The 24791-nt window shown below is 39.2% G+C and overlaps 1 protein-coding gene across 1 annotated transcript in view; it reads right to left on the reverse strand.

Annotated features, from left to right (window-relative positions):
• Positions 1-24791, reverse strand: part of kiaa1549la (KIAA1549-like a) — a 248641-nt gene that overhangs the window by 67832 nt on the left and 156018 nt on the right. The window contains exon 13 of the mRNA XM_078258059.1: positions 22330-22523. Coding sequence (XP_078114185.1) covers positions 22330-22523 — 194 coding nt within the window. The remainder of the gene's footprint in view (positions 1-22329; positions 22524-24791) is intronic.

The raw sequence follows: 24791 nt of genomic DNA on the forward strand, positions 1-24791 counted from the left end.
GTCTGTGTTTCCATTTTTGTTTAGTGATTTTTAGTTTTTCTTTTTGCTTAGGATTTTTTCTTTATGTGTCTCAGATATTCTTTGTGCTTCTGAGCTTGGTCTTTATAGTAATTAAAGTAATTGGACCTAACTAGTGGAACAACTAATAAAACTAAGAAGCCAGCATCACATTAGGGCTGCACAATATATTGTTTCAGCATCAAAATTGCAATGTGCCAACTCAGTCTCATGGCAGTTCGTGAAATCCAATCCCAATCTGCGGGATCCTCTGGAAGCGACATAGTAATTACTGCTCTGTGGATCCGAAAGAAAAAATACATAATATACATAATATTTATGTTTTTGTCACATGTGGAGGATTGAGGATTTATATAATAAAGATAAAAACAATAATAAAATACTGTTTCATGTATTTGTATTATGTACTGTTTGCTCGGTCTGCCAGCCGGCGGGCGGAGGAAATCTGAAAGCCCATTCACGACAGACAGCAGAAAAAGGTTACTTAAAGGTACTTGGCATGGATCAGACAATATTCTCTGTGCTTGCCTGGAGAGACTGGTTTCCATTTCTCTCCACAACCTTCATTGCAGTCACCTGACAAGCAACCTAATATACAATATTTGAGATATTGCCATCCTTTCTGACATCCCAATATTAATATGATCTGTAATATAGCCTGGTATAACACAAATCTCTGCTGTAAATGATAACACACTTTCAACACGGGCCTTCCACCCAAAGGTGTTGTCCAAATGAACGCCAACGTACATATAGGAGCAGACCTGACTGATTGGTTCATCATTTATGACCACTGATACCCATTGACCCATGTCTTGACCATTTCCTCAGTTTTTTAAATGGTTGAATGAGATGGCTGGCATCGCACCACTGCAAAAAGCTCTCTATTTCAGCAAAATATGCAAAATGACTTGTGTCTTTGTGCAGTAGGCTGAGGATAACAGTGTGCCAAAAATGCCAAAACCCATGGTGTATATGTACACATATACCCATACAAAGCTATATACATCTTGCTCTGTCAGCAAAAAACCTCGCCAACAATCTGCTTGTCCTTCTAATTACTTAAAAAGGCTTCCTTAATCTCGTCCCTTTTTACTTATGAAAAAGTACTACAAAATGTAGGATGGCTACTAGCTATAACCCCAGTGATTGATATGAGGATCATCTTCTGAATATAATAATTAATATGTTACCCCAAATTATTTCAAATAAGTAATGTATATAAAAAAAAAACTAATGATGCAGTGTGATGTTAAATCAAAGTTCCACACAAAAACATGCTCATGTTTTTTCCCTTTAGTCTCTTGCTATTAACGTTCATCAACCGCAAAATGTAGCGTTATACAGGGTTTCTGCAGGTTTCACCAAGTCAAATTTAAGACTTTTAAAGACCTTTTTAACAGCATTATGAATGCAATTTAAGACCTATATTACGACATAAAAAAAAGAAATGCAGAGTCACAAAATTAATTCTTTTCTTGCATAAGAAGCAGTAGGCTTCAAATACGTTGTTAGCAAACCGAGTATTGCTAAACTTGCACTTCCCCATAGCTAAAAACTAAAATCCGTTTTATGTCTGTGGTACAATCAGAAGGAGACTCAATAACACAAAAGCTAATTGGCTGCAATATAAGTTGCATGTTGGCCTCATTTGTAGTCTTATTTGGACTAGCAAAAGAAAGAACTATAACTCCATGGAATCAAAATAAAAAACATTGTAAAGTGCTGCGGAGTATTTCAATATGCATGGGAGGAAACTTAAGACCTGTTTAAAATTATTTAAGACCAAAAACACAATACCTGAGCAAATTTAGGACTTTTTCAAAAGATCAAAAAATTTAATTAAGTGACCATTTCACAAACTGCCGTGAGACTGGGTTGAATGCGCGCATGTGCAATAGTCACATGGCAGCACATGGAATGTAAATGCTACAACTTTTTTGCTGCTTGATACTGTTACGTAAAAGCTCAGGAGCGGCTCAAGTCTGGTTAGATGACTTACACAGAAACATACGATGAAATCTCGATCGAGAATTAGGATTGAGCAGTACAATTTAACTACAGCGTAGTGTTGTGTGTGCCATCCCGACTCTAAAATTCCTGTCTTCCTGCAGGAGTATATAAACTCATGCTGGACATACAATATTTAGAGGTAAGGTCCTTCTTCACCCAACTGTGCATGTGTGAAGATGTGCATGTACGTAAGAATTCACGTCTGAGTCAAAGAACATCTTATCCAGTGATTATTTGTGTGCGTTACGTCTGTGTGTATGAATGTTAGGTGTGTGCGTATGAATGTGAGTATGTGTTATGTGTTAACTTCCTCCCCTGACCTTGGTGGCGGGATGGGAGCGCTTGAGGCAGCACTTGTTTTATCATACAGCTGCTACGTCTCCCGTCATCTATGGAGATATAGAGATGAACTACTCTTCTGCCTGAGACAGGTTATGTTGGACACTGACCTGAATGAGACCTAGGAAACCACCATCTCAACTTACACAGCATGAGTTCGTAAGTTGGAAATTCAACCACAGATACAAAAGGAAAACTTGCACGGTTCTCATTTTCCATGACAAATGTTACCAGCCTACCCTTCCCCTTTAAGACAGGTGGTCATGTAGGAATCATGTGTATGTGAAGTCTGGCGTTTGTTATGGGAAGTGAGGCTCTCCCATGTGTTGTAAAGTACTTAAGCGTCAGGACCACAGACACATGAAGCGCATGCTATTCCATGGGTAGTGAAGCTACAGTAGTCTTTTGTGTTCACTGCGAAAAAGAAAAAAAGCACCTGTTTAGTGCAACATCATCACGACGTCTCCTGACCATTCTTCAGAGCAGAGTTGCCAGACTAAAAGCTAGTTAGCAGCTACGAGTTAGGCTAAAGCTAATTGAGTTAGCATAAAAAACAGGGGTCTCTCAACTACGGTTCAGGGCCGCAAAGCTAGAATGTACCACCAATCTACAAGAGAAGTCTGTGTCTGATACAACGTAATTTCACACCGATTTAAGTATTCTTGGATAGACAGAGTTTGTTGCTAGTGTGTAACATACAGGCTCTGCATGCACAGTGAACCACCAATCACGATAAATGGTAATCAATTTATACAACAACCAATGCAGACCCCGCTAGTCGTGAACCACAACCTGAAAATGAGCGAGGAACAGGAGGCGAGCAATATAAGGGAGCCCCCTTATTTCAGGTAAAGCAACATACATGCATAAATAATATCATTGACTGTAGCCTGGATTGATAGTATATTATAGTAGCATGATATGAATACAAAATTGGCATGTGCCTATGTACTATTGTACTTTACTGTACATTGTTGCTCTTTGTCATATTTCGGAATGATAATTTTAGGTTGCAGTTATTCTGAGATCCCACATGTCTTTGTGTTTTTATTAATAAAATGAATCCTGTTACAAAACATGCTTTATGAAAGCATAGAAAATGTAGGGACATACAGAACAAATGTAAAGGACAAGTAGAGCAGCAACAATACTGATTTTGATGGGCAGGATGTTCAGCAGCCAAGGGCCTTGATGGAAAAAGCTCAGTATGCATATATGTCACACACACATACACACACACAGCCTTTGAGGCATGTAAGCCACAGCAGCTACACAACGTAACAGGCCTGTCTACAGGTGGTGTGAGATGCACAAATCAGCGAGACCGGACATTACAGAGCCACAGGCGAGGCGAACACCCTGTCTGTGTGAACACATTCACCATTTACACACATACACACACCCACACACAGACACACACACACACAGAGTGCAGGCTGAGGAACGGTCAATGGCTGGCTGATTCAGTAAAAGTCATTTGGTATTAAGTAAAGAGCCAGAGGGATGGAGGGAGAAATACAGTGTGTGTTCCATGTAAATCTGTGTGGGAAGGCCACAGATAAGAGCAACAGAACCAATAATCCCACCGCTGGAAAGTGATGTTCATCTCTCTGCCTCTCATTTTTAGTCGTGCCTCAAAGGTAAAACTTAATACTTGCAAACAAAACATTTGTGTAGTCGTAAACTATTGGTATTTTGTTTGATATTATATCCTTTTGTTTACAGTTCCCTCTGCTTCTTTTTCAATGATCAGTCTTTTGCTCTATCCATCACGTTTGCAGTTTTGCTCCCAGCTTTCTTGTTTGCGCTTCCAAAGTCTTTGTTTGCAATAGAGCTCAACAGTCCTGCCCACAGCGGGTTCCGGAAGTAAAAATACAATGCAATTTCTCCATTGACAAATTGGAGTATAAGCCATAAAATCGTAACCATCGATGATAGACTTAAAACCAGCATGCCGACATGACTCAGCGATTGTATATGCTCATATAGACGCCATAAATCATGGGGCACTACCCTTGTTTTGAGATAAATGTCTTTTATTCGCGATGTCTTGGATAAGTACTTCATTACCCACAATCCTGAACAATCCCACAATGATGCCTCTAATTGGTGGAACTCATGCTGGTGAGGAGGGGGGGTGTCAGTACCCGATCTGTGCTGCCTGCACGATCCGTCACGAGGACTTACGACACTGCACGAATTGCGATCTGTTCCACGCTTCTGACGTTAGCCTCTGCCGGGAAGCTAACGTTAGTTTAGCTAACAGCTAATTCGGCTAACCGCTAGCTGACAGCTTGATTCAGTCTAAAATAACGTTAACTCAAACTTAACACTGGGTAAAGCCGTCTACAGCTGACGTAACAGCCGTTATATATGTTAACGGTTATTTTCAGGTTTTATTTTGAGGGTCTTTTAAAGTTATTACATGCTGTCTCAGCTAGCGAATTAGCCGCTAGCTAAACTAACGTAGCTTCCTTTATTCAGTGGTGCGCGGTGGTTTATGGGATGAGTAGTTCCTTCGCTCTGAGATGACGATATGTGCACAGTCTTGTACCTTTGACTTTTTTGGAATTTTCTGTTAATTTTTTTACTCGAAATGATACGTTGTATGCTTATGAGTCACATACCACCTGGTTAGCCTAAGGCATGGTCTAAAACTCTTTATATACAGATTTTTCCAGACGTCAATGGGAGAAATTAATGGGAAATGTACTTCCGGAACCCAAGGTCTCTCAGAGGAGGGGCCGAACTGTTGAGCTCTATTCTGGCCCAAACCTCTTGCGTGGGCGTGTCTTACAGGGGTGCGTCCCCATTGGCTAATGAGTTTTTGGAGTATGTCAGTGCAGCTGACGTTAGACTTTGGAAGACACACAAACCACTACACAGCAGATTCCTATAAGATTAAAAGTATTGATCACATATATTGTCTGTGATCTACGTTGCAAGCATGATTACTAGACGTTTGTTATTTCGTTGTGTTAAGTTACTAGCTAACTAGTAAAGCTGTGTAAGTTAGCATTTAACGTTAGCTAACTGCTAACGTTAAATGCTGTTGATGTTTGTTTTTTTTAAAGCCTACACGTTTGTTAATGGCTACTTAAAGGCAAGTTATTTAAATTGTAAATCACCCAAGCTTAGAAGCCGTAGTTATCAATAAGAACTTTGTTACCATTTGATTTGTGTAAGGAACTTTGTGATCATTTTCTATCACAGCACACATCAGGCAGCAGGCAGACCAATCAAGAGGACGTGGTAGCAGTAGAGGGAGAGGACCCTTCGGTCTCTATGTGGAGGAAACACTACGTGTGCTAAGGTTTCCAACAGCCAGGGTACATTGTTTTACTGTACTGTAATATTTTAAAATGCACATAATATATTAAAATATTTTTTACATTCACCCTTGTTCATTATATAATACAGGAAATAAGGTTGAGACTATTATAATGCTTTCTTTTTAGTCCAATATAAAACTTCACATACATAATGGATATTTGAACGTATTTTGCTGGGGCCCCGGTGGTAGAAGAAGCTGGAATTCAGTGTCAGTCATTATTTGCAGTACATCATAGGTCAGGATCAGTTTTTCATCACAAACAATACACAAACATACTGAGTAATGATGAGTTATGTATATATTTCACATATTCAGTTTCACCAAGCTGTATAAGGCAAGCTGTATTTCTCTGCTGATTTGTGTCTGCAACAACACTTCTGAGGGTGGTGCAGGAATATCACACACAACTCTTAGACGCCTGGGATCATCTGGTCTCCTGAGCTCATTGATGGCCCACAGCTCCAGTCTGGATGACAGCCTTTTCTGCAGGACAGCTCTTTGAAGGGCTGGGATGTAGCTGTAGTCCTTCACTTCCTTGACTTCTTATTGTAAAGCTTGAAGTACCTTATTAGATGATAAATAGTGTTTGAATGTAGCTCAATAATAAATAATTTAAATAAAGCCTTTGCACTCTTTTTCTATCTTTCATAATCACTACTGGAACACTTATTTCTGTAATATTATTGATCACACTTTCTAGATTCCTACCTCCGTGTTGACTACATGTGTAAAGTACAATATGGCTTCATGTTGAATTTACTCAAATGATCTATCTGCTTTTCCCTTGAGTAATCTACCAAGGTGGTCCAGGGCAGCCACCAGGACCTGAGCTTCATCAGCCATGCACATGACATCAAACAATAATGATCACTAAGCAAAGTATTTGTCAAGGGCCTGGTGTGTTAGTTAAAGTACATAATTTGGACAGTAGTAACAATATGCATTCATTATAAATTGTTGAAATTTACAGAGTTAAAATATACAAAAATATGTCAGTTATCTGCCATCTTTCAGCAGTGCAATAAAAGAAGAAACAGTGTGTACAGATTGAACATTATCTAATGTATGTGTCAATCTTAGATAGAATACATTATATGCACAGCTTCTATATTGTACAACTTAACTAATAACCTATCTGGATAATAATTTGTTATAATAGACCATATAGCTACGTTACTGACCTACCTGGGACGGCATCGTAGCTCTGCTCGGGTCCTGCAGGTCACACAATGAATCATTGTTCTACAGAGAGAAGACGATAATTAATACAGCTCCAGTGAGTAAGGCCTCACTAAGCCTAAATGATTCCCATGGCAAATTAGCTCAGTAACGTAGCCAAAGTAAACCAAGTTGGCTAGCAATTGTTTTAAATAACGTTAGCAGTTAGATTATGTTAAAGGCTAACTTACACAGCTTTACTAGATAGCTAGTAACTTAACACAATGAAAAAACAAACGTCTAGTAATCATGCTTGCAACGTAGATCACAAACAATATATATGATCAATACTTACACTTTATTAATCTTGTAGGAATCCGCTGTGGAGTGGTTTGTGTGTCCTCCAAAGTCTAACGTTAGCTGCACTGAACTGTCAGTCAAACGTACTCCAAAAACTCATTAGCCAATGGGGATGCACCCCTGTAAGACCTGCCCACGCGAGAGGTTTGGCCAGAATTGCAAACAAAGACTTCGGAAGCGCAAACGAGAAAGCTGGGAGCAAAACTGCAAACGTGATGGAGAGAGCAAAAGACTGATCATTGAGAAAGAAGCAGAGGGAACTGTAAACAAAAGGACATAATATCAAATAAATAAAATACCAATGGTTTACGACTGCACAAATGTTCTGTTTGCAAATTTTAAGTTTTACCTTGAGGTGACACTTTTTTTGCTTGAGTTAGTGATGTTTGTTTGATACTTGAGAAGTTTTGCTTGGAATTAAAGTCACAAAAATAATCCCATACAGATGGAGCTACATAATATTTAAAGTTTTTTTTGGGTGTAACAGAATTCAAGCAATAAATGATAAATAGTGATTTCAGACTCGGACTATGTCTTTGTCATCTCGGCAGGTAGTATATGATTTTTTATTTTTCTATCTGCGTCTTTTCATGTGCATCATATCGTTTTTTTTAGATTGCAGTGTATTAGAAATATACACTGAAGTGACTTCAATATTAAGTTAATCAATATTTTTAGCTATGCAAGCAGCGTGGCTCTACAGATGGCAAGTGGAATGTCTCAATAACTAACAAATATGGGACAGACATTCATGTTCCCAACTTGATGAATTGTAATAATTTTGGTTATGCTTTAACTTTTCCTCAAGCTTAATCGCCAGGTTAAAATTTGTCAAATATTTTGGTTTGTGACCAAACACCTGCAAAACTAAACACATTTTCATCAGCCTTAATTGTGTATAATGCTAATTATCAAATGTTAGCATGATAACATGCTAATGCAATCCAAGATTCTGAAATCTCAGTTTATTCCACATTATATACATACTGAGTATATAGGGGGTAGTTAATTTTAAAGTGCTCATATTATGCTTTTTGGCTTTTTCCCTTTCCTTTATTGTGTTATATATATATATTTTTTTTTTGTGCACAAATTTGTGTGAAAATTAAACCATGTAATCCTGTTCTGATATAACCTCTAAATACAAGTATGAACCTGAAAATGAGCATAATATGAGCACTTTATCCACTCAAGGTTCACTGTACCGTGGACGGCACACTTTGTCGCTGTGGCGTCGCTGTTACCTCCACTCATAAACGTTTTTATAACTTTGAAGCATTAAATCTTCAAAATATACAGCCATGCAACAATTGAAAGCTTAGCCTCTCATGATTCAATTAAGCCCACACACAAAGCATAAGATGATTTATAGCAGTTATACAACTGTTAAAGTAAAAAAAATATATAAAGAAATACAGGCGTACACTGCGCAGCTGGTGTCTAGAGTCAAGAGTGCATCCATAATTTTTTCCTTGTCCCTTTATCCACAGTGGTGATATTTTCCCAAAAACTTTTTTTTCCATAAATCCCCAAGAGTCCGAGGAATATCTAAGCCATTATATCCAAAACGAGCTGTTCCCCTCACAATCTTAAAGATTCTGTCCGAATTTCAATGGAAAATCGCTAAACAGTTTTTCATTTCTAGACTTTGTACGCACATCCCGTCTCATGTGAGACTCCTATACGTTCGATGTGGGTATCAATGTGATCTCTGAGGCCTTAGGAATGCAAAGAGCCATCGCTTAAATCAACCCGTTCAGCCAAACCTGGGACAGCCCTGGGGAAAGCCAATCATGTCTCTGATGCGATGACGAGCCCACGTGTAGTCGATCGACATTTGCTCGTTTTTTAGCCAATAAGCAGACGATTCAATAGACACCAAACTTGACACTGACATTTTAACCCTGTGATGGCTGTAGCTGTCAAAGCAAAAACAGGGCCTCATATAATGCATATCACATCGTGACCAATTTATAATTACTTATATATATATATATATATATATATATATATATATATATATATATATATATATATATGTATGTGTAAATAGTTATTGACATTTTTTTATGTGTGATTGATGTGGGTGTGTTTGTGTATTTGAGAAGTTTAGTATTTTTTACTTTGGCTTTTTTCTTTGCACTTTTCAAATGGACCTAAGAAAAACGTACAGACATATCTGTAGAAAAGAATTCATATAAAATCCATTTTTGTGTCTTTTGGCTTCTGATACATGTGGCTATGCCCTGTGTTGTCTGTATCTCACCAGATGTGTTTACAGCAGTGTATCTTAATCATTTTACAGATGTATGACTTGGACGGAAATAAAAAAAACGTCATTCTAGCCTCTGTAACTCTGTGTCAGTAAGGCCTAGAATCACCCTGACACGTGTAACAAAAAACTTGTGTTACCTTTCCAATGATATCAGGCACACCCCAGACACTGCATGACACATATATACACATACATATATATATATATATATATATATATATATATATATATATATATATATATATATATATATATAGTATGTCAATGAGTATTTCAGGCCAACTGGTAAAAGACTTACAAAAGACTTAAAAGTTTGTACACAAACTTCACTTGCTTATCACGGGAGTACAACCACGCACCTAAAAAGGAAACACACAGGAGTTGTTCAAGATGTACAGAGCATTTTTATTTTTTTCCTCCATGTCACCTCCAGGGCTCCGTAAAGATGCGCCCCACAGAAAAGGAAAAGACAACGCAAGTATATGATTATTAATGAAATGGTGAGCTAGTCTGTACTGTTTATCAACTCTTGAGAAGTACAATGACTGTCTTTTGATGTTAAACAGGCTACTTAGACTTTGGCAGTAATGTTTTAAACCCCACCATGCACGCAAGTGTAAAGCGCGAGCAGCACAGCTGTGTGCCTGGCTGCTTTCAGCTTGATTCATTATTAGGCAGAGCTAAGCGGGGCCAGTGTAAGTTGCTTTATAAAAGTGTATTTCTTTGGTCTTGTAATCTACAGGAAGCAGTATGCCGGTTTCACAACTCGGAGACAAACTGTAGGCGCTATGAACCAGAGCAAGGGTAAGATTTAAAGAATATGCTTTCATTCTGCTGTATAAGGAAATAGATAGGCTACGTTAATAGACCGATCTTAACCGTACATTTTGTTTTCTGAGACTAACCTTGCCTCATACTTGAGGCCATGACTTATATTTGCTCGGAGCAAGTCCAGATTTACATGATGTTGACAATGATGGCATTGTATGTAAGTAACTTTTCCTGTTTTCTCATTCCTTGTTTAATTTTACTGTGACTTATGTTTTTTCTTTTTTTATTCATACCACTCTCATTTAATTGTTTTCCAGCTGCCTGTAATTACGAGACAGTAAGCAGGAGCTTCAGGTAGAAACAACCAGATCTTGCATCGCAGCTGTGAAGAGTTCAGCTCGGATATATTCCAGGCCTATAGGCGGCGCTGTTTCTGCTACAGAAATTCACCAAAACACGGAGAAGAGCATAGTTAACTTCCACTTCCCATCATAACATGACTAGCTAGACTAACGTTCTCTTAATACATCCATGAACTAGCTATAACTTTTACCACTGTTCATTTTTTAAAGGCTGCCGCAAGAAAACGTGTCTTTGTTTACATTGTATAATGTGCTGTTGGATTGCTTTTTATTTTGCAATTCTGTCTGCCATCGGACATGATTGCAGCGCGCTAGCTAGCAGAGCTAACATTGGCGCGCTAACGTTAGCTCTGCTAGGTAACATTGGCAGTCAAACAAACATCAATGAACCAACGTCTTTTTGATAATCTACATATTTTCTTGCAGTAGCTTTTCTACAATAAGCTGTGGTAAAAGTTACTATAATCCGTTAAAGGAGTTGATAAGCAGACAGATTAGCTAGCTAGCTTCCACTTTATAAACAGCTAACCATAGCAGCTAACGTTACATCGCTGCTGAAGATACTTTAGCGATGTTTAACGTTAGCTACATAACGTTAGCAATATATCTTGTGTAGAATCCAGGACCAGCAGAGCAGAGGGAAATGTCAGGGAGCAGAGACAAACTATTTAGCTAGATGAAGTGAGCTGGTTTGACCATTGAGATGGGATATACTCGCTTAGCTTCACCGCAGTGAGTGAAGTCGTGTGTGGCCGTGCACTAGAGGTCGAGGGGTGTGGCGATGACATCATCGATATGGACGTATTCGTATTCGCCATCCAAACGAACCCAAAAGAGAGCAGTTTTCGAATTTTTTCACCCTGAGACCAGGTTTCAAAAAAAGTGCGTTTTCAGGCAGTACGTTTACAGAATTCGTTTGGACGGTCAGCCCAAACGATGCAAAACATGTGCGTTTGCATCAAAAAGCGGCTCCGTGTGGATGGCCCCTAAGTGAGGAAATTCTCTAGAAATTCGCGGTGTCGCTGCTATTCATATGCTAATTAGGCCAGACACTCTGGCCAGGAGAGGTTTCACTGCTATTCATATGCTTATTAGAGCCATTAGCACCTCCGCAGGAGCTCTCCACATACGTCATGGTTCTTTTCCGACAATGTGTGTGGCTATTTACGGCCATTTATGGGGACAAAATCCCACTTTTCATGCAATGACAGCGTCAAAGTATATGGGAGCTGTACTACTTTTAATTTGGGTATGACGTTGAGACCAAAAAGCATGGAATTTCAGCCGTTTAACAGGTTTTAATGAGGGAGTGATTTCAGACACAGCTTTAGGCTGAATCCCATTTCTCTATTACCCCTACCCCTTAGCCCTTGGCCCTAGCCCTTGGCCCTAGAAAAACGAGGGGTAAGGGGTAGGGGTGAAAGCATACCCCTATGAAATGGGACGCCACTTGGTTACATCATCATACATACTTAAGTCTGTTTGCAATACATATTTGTATACACACTGCATGGTGTGTCGTATATCTGTTTCAGTTATCACTGTTTTGAATGTCATTGATGTTCAGAAACACTTTGTTAACAAAAAGCTGTCTTTATTGCCCAATAAAGTAAACACTACAGGCAAAAACATTATATAAAAATATGTTATATTACAGAACCATTATCAACGATTTAACTTACATGTCACACACATATAAAGAAGGCACTCAAATGTATAAAACTCAAAAAAGACACACAAGACCACAAACAAACAAAAAACTTCAACTATTCTGAAATTCCAGACCCCAGTCTGATGCCTGTTGGCCAGTAACCTTTCCCCTTATACCCCATTTCCTTCATTAGTGTCCTGTATCATGACCAACAACAATGTACAGGAATGAATTACACATGTTTACAATAATACAGTACCAACACAATAATGAATGGCTACAACACAAACGCAGAAACTTCTGCTCGTTTTCAGAAAGTGGATAAGCTGCTGGGTTTCCTCCGGCATCCCTGTGTGATACAGAACGGTAGTGTTATACACTGATATCAACAGTTAACACAGTAGACATGCATGGAGTCAATTCAAGGCAGAGAAATGCGGGACTGTTGTGCAAATAAGCAATGTGGCTAACGTTAACGTTAACTTTAGCATTAGCATAGCAAGCTAGCGATTTAAAAAAACGTTTCAATTACAAATATGGTTGCAAATATATATGTACAGGACTGTTCAGAGCACAAAACAATACCGTCGTAATTTTTAAATCAATTCTTTAAGCCGAAAATACTTACATTTATGGATCTCTCTGGTCGACGGGGCAGCCATGTTCCTTGTTGCGCAATGAATCTGGATAGCCCTTGCTGTTCAAGTAAGCTCGCGTCCTTACTTGGCGTCAAGGGGTATATAGCCCTTCCCCTTAGCCCTACCCCTCTACCAAAATGAGTATTGGGACAGCACTTACTCTCTCGGGAGTGCGCAAACCAAGGGCTAGGGGTAAGGGGTAGGGGTAAGATAGAGAAATGAGACGCAGGCTTAGTTGTGTTTTCTTGTCCAACTCATCTGTCTTTGCTGCCATGGGCAGTTTTCTTATCTATTTTCTCCGGATTTAGCACGCCAAGCCTGTTTGTGCCCGTGCATGTGAAGAGAGAAAACACCCCAGAAGTCTTGTTCAGTTACCGCTATAAAGTCCAAGGATAATTGCATCCTTTGTTGTTTTTTTGGTGTGAAATTTCCCCTCTCATCCCATTGCACTCCATTCAAACTGGTTAGAGGATGAGATACTGCCTCATTTCCTAATTAGTGTATACCCAGATGGTAGAATAACCTACGATACTTTCATTGAAAAATGGCTTCCCATAAGATGTGTGCATACTGGTAGGGTGAGCTGTGTGCCCTTTTATTAGTTTTTAGTACTTCCTTCTTTTTTGTTTTGGCTGGATAGTAGTGGGTGGGGTTTATCAATTAGCCGCAGGTGCTCAGAGTTAATAAGGAGATGAGAGTCTCAGAGCGAAGAGAGGCGAAATTATGGAGGTGGCGTGTAGCTATCGACACTGAAGAGATGGTTGCCTTTGAAGCACCTTTGCCTGTTGCCTGGAAGCCCGAAGCCTTTTATGGCCAGCTTTGTTGTCTTTATGACCAACCACTAATAACAAAATCTTGAACTAGACACAAGCAACAGCCAAAGACGCGGCTGGTCGCTTGTGTGGAGCTGCAGACGGAGATAGCTGAGCAGGGGCGGGGCTAGAACGGGGGCACGGGGTGGCACACTCCCCTGGTGCCCCCCAGCCATTGGACAATTGTGATTTCCATTGGATCAGAGTCCTGTCACTTGGCTACCTGTTTCCCCAGCCCATGTCGCATTAATGTTTCCATGATAACTATCCAAAATTCTGATACCATGGAACTAGCACTGGAATTGTTTTTAAAAAAAGTTCTAAAAGCCTATAGTAAATGTGTATTGTATTCAGATATACAATTTGTTTAAAATGAAAACAAGTGAAATTAAAGCTGCAAGCAGCGTTGGACGGGCCCTCACACCTCCTTGCGCGTCAGGGTTACTGGCGGATGCAGCTCCATGTGCCCGTGTATTTGCGCGACAGTTGGAAATCGCAAACCATCACCAATGAAAAAGGAACTCTCTGCTGAATTCAATGATACCTCACACAATAGTTTACGTCAAACAGGTCACAAGTTATGAATGGGGGCGTGGCTTAAGCATAGGGGGCGGGCAAAACCATGACCAATGACAAAGGAACTCTCTGCTGAGTTCAATGATACCTCACACAAGACCTTAAACGGTTCAAAAGGCATAAAAGGGGGGTGTCTGACTACATGGGCATGGTTAAAGTATAGGGGGGCGGGTCAGTATCACATGTGGACCACACATAAGTTTCATGTAAATCGAATGATGTTTGTCATATAAGACTGATTTCCTGTTGCCACCAGGGGGCGCTATGACCAAAAGTAAATTTTTGCCAATAAATGTCCTCAGGCATAGACCCTGTCAATCGTGAGAAATTTCGGCCAAATTGGAAAATGTACAATCGAGTTACAACCACTTCTTCGTTCATCGATAAATGCTCAAAATGGCCGCCATGCCACGTCCACACCGTTGGACGAAAACTCAAGCTTTTTTATAAGTTTTCATTGCAATGGTCTTGAGATGGCACAAAACGAATTTGAAGTTGATCGGATGAAATCTCTAGGAGAAGATCTTTAATGTATAGCACCTTGACTTTTAGGCCTACTTCCTGTTGCCACTAGGGGGCGCTATAACTTTGAGTCAATATCAGCCTGTAGCTATCCTCAGGGTTAGACGCTTATTAATCCTGAAAAGTTTTGAGCCAATTGGTCAATGTACTTTCAAGTTACACCCACTCCCTGTTTCGATGGCCCCCTACAGGAAGTTGGTCCTCTATAACTTGTGCATTCTTTGCACTATTACAATTTTTTAACGTCTTAAGATGGCACAGACCAAATTTGAAGTCAATCGGATGAAATCTCTAGGAGGAGTTCATTAAAGTACGACGTGGAAATGGCCAAAATCGCACTAATTTCAAACATTCAATTGAAAATGGCGGACTTCCTGTTGCGTTAAGGGTAGGGCTTCAATGAGCTTTTTTGTACGTCTTGACATGCTACATATGTGTACCACGTTGCGTTAGTCTACGTTAAACGTAATGCAGGGGCTCAATTTGTTAAATTTTGTAGGGGCCGCTAGCGAGCCACTTTTGCCTATTCCCAAAACCCTTAAAATACGTAAATATTCAGCAGGCTTGATGCGACCACCAATTTTAGTGAGTTTTTGAGTATGTTAAGACCCTCAAAAAGGCGATTCATTTGCCGGGAAAAAAAGAAAGAAGGAAGAATTCCTTCAGTTTCAATAGGGCCTTCGCTGCTATGGGCGCTCTGGCTCTAATTAATAATTAATGTGATATTTAATGTAATGTGATATTTTATGATGTTTTATTTAGCAGAATTACATTATATTGTTCTATCCTATCCAATATTTCCTATATTTCTATGCAGATCTTCTATGCTGTATTCTGATAAAATGCCTCCCCCCTGACTGATTATTGGTCCCCTCCTGTGCCACCCCACTTAAAAAAATCCTGGAATCGCCCCTGTAGCTGAGGTCGCAGTTCCAGGTAAGCCCCACTCAACCCACTGCCAGCCAGCCTTTCCTTTACTAGCACACCTTATGTTAGGAAATGAACTGTTGCCTATACATCTTACGAGTCGTTTGGAGTCATTCTCATAACAATATATACAGGTTGGTAAAGCTGATTATTGCACTATGCCAGCCCTTCCAGCATTTTTCTCTGTCATCATTGTTACACTGAATGGCTCCCTCTGGCATGGCTATAGCCATGGTTATAAATATAAATGTGTTTATCGTCCTCGAGAAGCAAAGCACAACTAATCCCACCTCTATTCATTTCCGTTTAGTGGTGTGTAAATATGTGGCACTGTTTTGTGTGTGTGTTTCAGAATTTGCATTTCTGTGAGAGGAGGCATGATGCATCTTATTTTGGCTCGAAACTTGCCAAAGGAAAGATGTCACCATTGAATGTGTGTGTGGGTGAAGCTTCTAGTAGAAAATGTCTAGAAATGTAAGTTTTAAAAAATAGTTTTCATCATTTTTTATCAAATATGTTTTTTTATTTCATGCATAGCATAGATTATAACTCATAAACCTAGTTAAATCTATTGGGAATAAGACAGCTTTGCACATTTTGGTAAATACACTTAAAACTGTGATTAGGAAGGATGGGTAAAAACCATATTCGTCTCGCATGCATAAAAAAATAGAACACAGTAACAAAGATTAGTGCAGAAAACCTTGAGTAGTTAAAAAAGACAGCTAAAACTATATGGAAAAAGCTGTATCGCTGTATTAAATGCCATGTTGAGACAAGTAGCATAAAACAAGAAGATTATCAGCATCAAATGCGCCCTAAATGTCACAATATCCATCTTCCATCTTTGTAATGTTATCTCAGACATAAAGTGTCCAGTAAACCAGTGTAATTCACTTTAGGTTCTCAGTGCCTCTGAGGACAAATCTGTTCAGCTGATAGTTTAGGTCAGTACTAAGATTTGATGACTTTTTTTAGATAAAATAAGAATAGAGGTTCAAAGCTTGTAAATGATCGGTGGGTCTCGTCCCAGAACATGCTTCCAAAAAGAATATGAAAACACAGACCTCTAAAACAACTCCAATATCCTTCACTCAACTTTTGAAATAATATTCTGTGTGACATTTTCTTACAGTAAAAGTAAGGTACCAACACTTCAACTGCTGAATCACGTTTGCTTCTCTAATGACTCATTATTATTATGTGTCAGGGGGACTTCTGACTGTTTCTTCTAAAGACAATTTATTTTGCATACATTTTCTTGTAGATAAATATCTGCACACTACATAATAGATTTGTATGTCTTTTTTCCTGAGTCAATCAGGTGTGCAGAATGTTGCAGCAAGAATAAAACCATCTAATTCAATGTCATCTGCATATTTAAATGTCTGCGGGTGCGAGCAGAGGCTTGACATTCAGTATTTTGCAGGGAGTATAAAATCCAATGCTGATAATTCTTGGTAATGAAAGGACAGGTTCATTTTTACTGAAAATGAGGAGAAAATCATTCATCCACAAATGTTATTTAACCACAGAATCACCTGGGCTTAATTAGGTGAATCTGGGTTCGTAATTTCCTGAATAAACGACAAAACCCCTCTTGAAACAGCTATCCAATGGGTGTATCTGTATCTGTATTCAGATTTGCTAAGGAAGTGGTTGAGAAAGCTCTATGAAATCATCTGGACTGCCTTATTTCATGCTATTTATACTCCTCTTACCGTATATGTACTATAGGAGTGTAGACGCTCACAAAATATACAAAATAACATATATAACATGGTATTTTAACTAAAATAAAGTGTACTTGTCTTTTTATACTATGTTTTGCATCTTTTGTCTTATTTTGTAATCAAATTGTATTATTATTATTTTTAAATAAAAGCTGTGTACTGTAACTACAGTAGTAATGGTAGAAATATTGTAAATTTAAAAAAGGAAAATTAAAGTCAGATTTGCACTGGTTCATTTTATCAATGAAAAAAGAGAAAGCTATTTACTCAAATATGAAAGTCTCTCTTGCCGATTTGCATGCACTTCTGTCAATTTTCCCTCAACTGTTATGTTGCGAATGTTGCCTGGGTTAAACTTAAAAATATACATATATGTAAAAATAACACCTGTGCAACACAAGGGAAAAGGTTACTGATGATTCATGTTTAGATTGAATGTCTAAACATGAATTTGAGAATTTTGGCAAATCTTAATCATGGAAAGTCGTGCTGCTTTTTCTACTAACAGTTCTTGTTCACACTGTACAGACACAACTATGAATCTGACGACTGAGTGAAGAACTGAAGTTTTAAGGAGGACATTTTTTACATGAACTTTTATTTTTAATATTTATGGGTGTTTGTTTATTTGACACCACTGTAAATGTATTAGTTTTTTTTGGCTGTAGCAAATTGTGTATGTCTGTAAGTTTCAATTTTACTGAGCTATGACTCTAAGAGGAAGTGGGATGACGTTTGTGCCAAATTTTCTCAACTGGGTGACAGAAGAAAAAAAGATAATTACAGCAAACATTCTGATGCTGTTCCGATTATTAATATCTAAATAATAATCATATTTCATTTTCTATTATACATGATACGATACATATTGTTGACCATTACAAATAGTCGATTTATTTTTTTGCATGTGATAAAATACAACAATTAAATAATAACAAATACGACACAAAATATTGCTGAACTTAAATGAACATTTACACTGTGATTGTCTGCATGGTCTCTGTTTTAGTCTGTAGTTGTAGTCTTTAGTTGTAGGCTATAACTTGCAACATAGTTTTGAAAATGCGACAAATGTAATTTTCAAAACATTACATTGTCGTGCTTAAAGGCTTCACAATTGCACTTGCTTAACGTCCCACAGCCATCCCAAATTACATAATTTATAAATGTTTCTCTCATTTGGAGTATAGGAGTGGGGGCTGGGGACACCCATACAATAGTTTTTTAGCCCTGAAAGCTAGTTCAGCTGGTTGAAGGCTTGCTGTCGTGATGCTGACGTCTGCCCGTAGAATGCCAAAATTGACACAAGGGGGAGCACTAACTTTGTTCTAGGCAGCCACACTGACAAAGTTGCCTTTAGATGTGTCGGCAGACATTTTTTGTTAATCGGCCCCGCGAGTGCAGGCATCAGCTGATGCTGGTTATCTCAAAATGGCATTAATCACATTAGTCACCATAACCCTCTGGGGTCTAAGCCATTTTTTTTCCAATATTTGGGTCACCTGGTTTCCTTGTGTAATAATGATTGTATAACGTCAACCCTGTTGTATGCACAATAAAGTTATGGACAAAACGTTTTTTTCAGAACAATCTGGGCTATCGAACAACTAAACGGAAATCAAATCTTACAGAAATGTCTTGAATTCATGTAGAGAATAATAATGAATGAGACTCTTGGAATTTGGGGATTGTTTTCCAACAAAAAATTTAACTGTAACTAACACAAATAAAAATCTATTTAGTTTTTTACCCAATAAGTCCATACGGTTTTATCCAAAAAGTTAGTTTTGCCATCTCCAATGTATTTCCTGCCTGCTATGAGACATCAGGAGGCCAAATCACAATAATTTACACATCCAGGGCTGCCTGAATGACCCGAGGCACTGCTCTAAGAATCTATGCAATATTAATGACAGCCTCTGATGGTTGACACACTCACCTGACAACATTCTGGGAGTCAATATGGCTGAAATAACTGTTCTGTTGTGACTTTACTGTTCTGGACTTATTGTGCAAAGTCTCAGAAAAGACACTGGATTACAAGGACGCTAGCTTGAAGCAATGTGAGAAATTGAGCATTACATAACAATAATAATTGATTTATGGATTCATCTGTTATAGATTTATTGTACAAAGACACTGTAGTTTTCGGCTGGATTAAAAAGGTTCTGGAAGGCCTTCAATCACATTGAAGTCCTCATTGAAACTGTGCATTTTTCTGCTTCTAAACAGAAAAAAGTTAGTCTCTACACTGTATTGATCTTGAGATATTGAAAATGACATCAAACCGGATGTGTCGATGTCGACGTCACATTTTATGTGGATATAAATGGATACTAACAGTTGCTAGACAGTGCAATATTTATTAATAGAGGAAAATGTGAGACACTTCAGTGTCCAGTGGCGAGCCTGTGTTCACATGAGATTATATAGCTAGCTCCATCAGGTCTAGCAGATCTGTCATGAGGCCTGATTCATTTAAACTGGTAGTGGGAATCATCTTGAGTAACGTGGGCATAGGAAGCATTGAAAATGTGGGTGGGACAATCTAACGGGAGTCTGGGTGTCCTCCCCCAGCGGCAACCTCTGGTGCTGAAAAATGAAGCTGATGATAACTTACCCATTTAAAATGTACTCTGACTTAAAGTTATGCATATTTAAGGGTGTTCCGCATAATTTAGCATTTTTTTGCAGAACATCCGTGGCTAAAGCATAGGGGGCGGGTCAAACCACTACCAATCAAAAAGGAACTCTTTGCTGAGTTCAATGATACCTCACACAAGACTCTACCTTAAACGGTTGAAAAGCCATAAAAGGGGGGCGTGGCCTGAGTACATGGGCGTGGTTAAAGTATAGGGGCTGGCTCAGTATCACAAGTAGACCACACATTCTAAGTTTCATGTAAATTGGATGATGTTTGTCATGTAAGGATGATTTCCTGTTGCCAGTGGAGGGGCGCTATGACCAAAAGTCAATATTGGCCTGTATATGTCCTCAGGCCTGGACTCTTGTTGATTGTGCGAAATTTCTAACAGATATGACAATGTACACTGTAGTTACAGCCACTTTCTCGTTCATCCCTAAACACTTAAAATGGTCGGCACGCCACGCCCACACCGTTGGATGAAAAGTTTTACTTTTAATAACTTTTCATCTTTAAGGTGTTGAGATGGTACAGACCAAATTTGAAGTCCATCGGATGAAATCTCTAGGAGGAGTTAAAGTATAGCACCTTGAGTTTTAGGCCTACTTCCTGTTGCCACTATGGGGCGTTATGACTTTGAGCCAATATCAGGGTGGGAATCCTGAAAAGTTTCGAGCCAATTGGACAATGTACACTCAAGTTACACCCACTTCCTGTTTCGATGGCGAAACACACAAAATGGCCGCCCCGCCATGGCCATGCCCTACGACGAAAAGTTTTATTTTTTATTTTATTTGCCCCATGCTGAGTAATAACCCCCTCAAGAACCTGCTGGGAGGTTCTTACATTTGTTGATCATTTCTGTCTATTTGTATCTAAAATCTCTGGTGTCAAACCTGCAGTAAAAATCTGTTCTACAGTCATTTACATATTTGACCTGTTATAATTCACAGCCTCTTATTGCTTAAATGGAACCTTTCCAGCCAACCAGGACACACCACACACCCTTAGTTCTAAAAACCTAGTCATTTGCTTAATCCAAATTTGCATCTACATACATGCATTTTGTCTTCTTACTGTTTCCAAACAGTACAAGCTTCTTGGACTTATCTTTAGATTATGTCAATCTGTCTGAGTCTGCGCTGCTTACTGTTGGCTTTTCTTTGTCTTAACACTGAGATGCACAAACAAACACTGATGTCTAGTTCTGCTGAAAAGCTCAGGATTGGGTTCACTGACTGATACAGCTTCTCAAAAACGTTGTGGTTCCTCTTTACAAGGTATTTTATCCCTGTATCTGTGCAGAACCACATTGCGAAATGAATGATTTGAATAAGCAGGCTTTGCCAACATCTACATTTGTTATGAATTATGATGTCAGCAGTGTGATTGAAGTGACCTCTTCCCCCAGACTCTGAATGGCATCTATTACAGTTGTGTTTTAATGATGGTTTGTTCAAACACCAAACAGTAACAGCAAAGCGACATTTTCTCCCGCCAACTGTTAGTTGTTCTGTAACTTAAAAATGTTACAGAACAAATAGTTTAGGCGCTTGAGTTTGTCTTTAAATATGCATTTGGTGTTCTGTAATGTTTCCAAACCTAATTATTGCAAACAATATTTGGATATGGAGGCCCTGAGAGCTCAACATACTGCAAACTAAGAAAACATGCAAATAGACGCAACACAAGCAAATAAAACAAACGTGTTCACCAATTTGACCACACATGCCCAGCATTTAGAAAACATCTTTACCAACTTGACGACAAACGAAAACATAAATTTGACGACACGTGCAGCATTTAGAAAAGCGCTGCAAGAAGCTCACAACACAATAGAAACCGGTAACAGTGCAGAGGTTGATTTAGGCCTTTATTTTTACACGACAGCTGAAGACATGCAGCCGCTCCGTCGAGGAGTAAACTTCTATATTGGGCGTGCACTCTACCAGGTGAGCTACCCAGGCGCCCATATTTGGGTGGGCTATAGCCTGTAGTTTATGTGCCGTTGGATCACACTTTATCCTGTCAACCCCGCAACCTTGGTTTTGTTCGGGGGTTTTTTTGCATACAGTGTATGATTAGCCATAACAGTTTAGGGGTGAAATATCTCAAATGTGTAATGAAAAGATTATTGCTGCTTCAAGTTTGTCTCTTTTTATGCCCCCCAAAGCAAACAGCCAATGACTGTCTTACCCTCCTTTGTGTATGTCAGCAGATGGAGGCCTCTTGCTGGCTGTCCCATCCTGGTGGACCTTCTTATCCAATGACAGTGACAGTGGAGCATCTCGTACAGGCAGCCCCAGCACCAGTGTCTCCTTGGTAATGGAGATAGCCTTATCACCCGTTCGACCCATGTGCTTCTTGGCGTAGTCAAAGCCCTGGACAGGCTGGCAAGGAAAAGGAAAACACACACCAGAAGTCAGAAAACCGTTTATTTTAACAAGATCAAAGCTACTGCAGCTTGTAGATCAATCCATTCAGGAACTGAATGCTGGAGCTGACATTTTCAAACCGATTGGCCAAGAAGATTAATTGCTGAATAACTCAGAAAGGTGTTCTTGTGCTTATAAAATGGGATTTTGTTATCAGTTTGCCTGTTGGATTGATGGACCAAAAGCATCAAACCAATCAGCGTTTTTTTTAAGAAAAAAAACACACATGTAAAGACAACAAAAGGCAACAACATTCTGTAGGATTCCACAGTACAGTTTTTAAGCTTTACTATGTCATACAAGCTGATAAGTGCTATGTAATTTACGAGCCACAATAACAAGCAATGAGTGTTAAAGCAGGCACAAAAAAAAGCATTTACACCATGATGTATGTTTCAAAGCAAAGCAAAGTGTAGCAAACTGTAGCTGAAGATAGTCTCAAAAAAGGTATGGTCACAAGATAAATTCAACAATCAAAGCACACAACAGATTCACATAGTGTGAATGTTATTTGCCAAGACATTTTGAGAAAATGCTACATTACAATTTCTCCTGAACATCTTTATGTTTGTAGAAATTCAATTCAAGAGTTGAAGCTCAAGAAATGTGTCCCACTTCCCTAAAATAAGACCCTGTAGACTCAGTTTTTGCAGCTGTTAGTGTGACCGTTTGCCTATGATAGAACAAGGACGTTAGCCTACTACTTTATGCAAATACTGTTTACGAAGAAATTATTTGATTATAATGATTGCTGTATAAAAACAAGTTCTCTATTGTAACAGAATTATGTCTGGTTATTGCAGAGATGGGGGCTCCATCAAAAATGAATTTAAAGTAACTATATGTAAATGTTTCTGAAACTGTAATTTTTCATCTGATGATCATAAATGACCTGTGACAGTAAACGAGAGTAACAGTGAAAAGAACGCTGCACCTCCAGTCACCAGTCTGTCAAGCTCCTGAAGTTCGCGGATGACACTCATTGGACTCATCTCTGGTGGGGATGAGTCCGCCTACAGGTGGGAGATTGACCACCTGGTGACCTGGTGCAGTCAGAACAACCTGGAGCTAAACGATCTGAAGACAGTGTAGATGGTTGTGGACTTTAGGAAAGACGCAGCCCCACCCTCCCCCATCATCCTGGGTGACTCCACAGTCAACATTGTTGAGTCCTTCTGCTCCCTGGGCTCCATCATATCCCAGGACCTAAAGTGGGAGCTGAACATCAACTCTGTCATCAAAAAAGCCCAGCAGAAAATGTAATTCCTGCGGCAGCTAAAGAAGTTCAACCTGTCAAAGACAATGATGGGGCACTTCTACACTGCCATCATTGAGTCCATCCTCACCTGCTCCATCACCATCTGGTACGCTGCTGCCACTGCTAAGGACAAGGACAAGGGCAGAGTGCAATGCATCATCCGCTCTGCTGAGAAGGTGAAAGGCTGCAATCTGCTGTCTCTCCAGGACCTGTACACCTCCAGGACACTGAGGCGGGCAGGAAAGATTGTAGCCGATCCCTCTCACCCCGGACACAGTTTGAACCCCTCCCCTCTTGCAGGAGGCTACAGCCCATCAGGACCAAAACCTCACGCCCCTCTGCAGTCAGCCTTACCAACAAGGCCCTGGTCCCCCACTGTCACTGTCACTCAACCCCCCTCCCCCTCCACCCCTAGTCACTACACTAAGCATTAACCTTCATCCTACTATACTATACATGACCTTGCACATATTATATTTGCACATTCTGCACTCAAGCCATTCAGCCTCTTTTTCCTTATGCAACAATTATTTTCCATGCATATATTTGTTTCTGTATTTACTGTTTATTTCATATTAATGTTTAATATGTTCGTTTGGTTGTTCATGTATGCACCATTCACCCAGGAAAATTCCACATAAGTGTAACTTTTTCTGGCAATAAACCCTACAGACTAAAGAAAAAAATTTGTTTGGTACAGATCCTCGCAAAAATCGCACCATAATCATTTTAGTTTTAATATTTTTTAATGGAAATCAGAATGATACAAAAATCGTGAACCTTATCGCAATCACAATATCAGTAAAAAATGATCGCAATTATATATTTTCCTCATATCGTGCAGCCCTAGCTTTATCCCTCCCTTAAGTCTCAAAATGATTGACAGAATCACACATTCTGATGGGTCACAGATTTCAGGGTAACACTGGAAAAGCCTGTGTTAGTAAGTATCCAGCCAGGTAAAA

The sequence above is a fragment of the Sander vitreus genome, chromosome 8, assembly GCF_031162955.1.
Source record: "Sander vitreus isolate 19-12246 chromosome 8, sanVit1, whole genome shotgun sequence".
NCBI classification, from domain to species: Eukaryota; Metazoa; Chordata; class Actinopteri; order Perciformes; family Percidae; genus Sander; species Sander vitreus.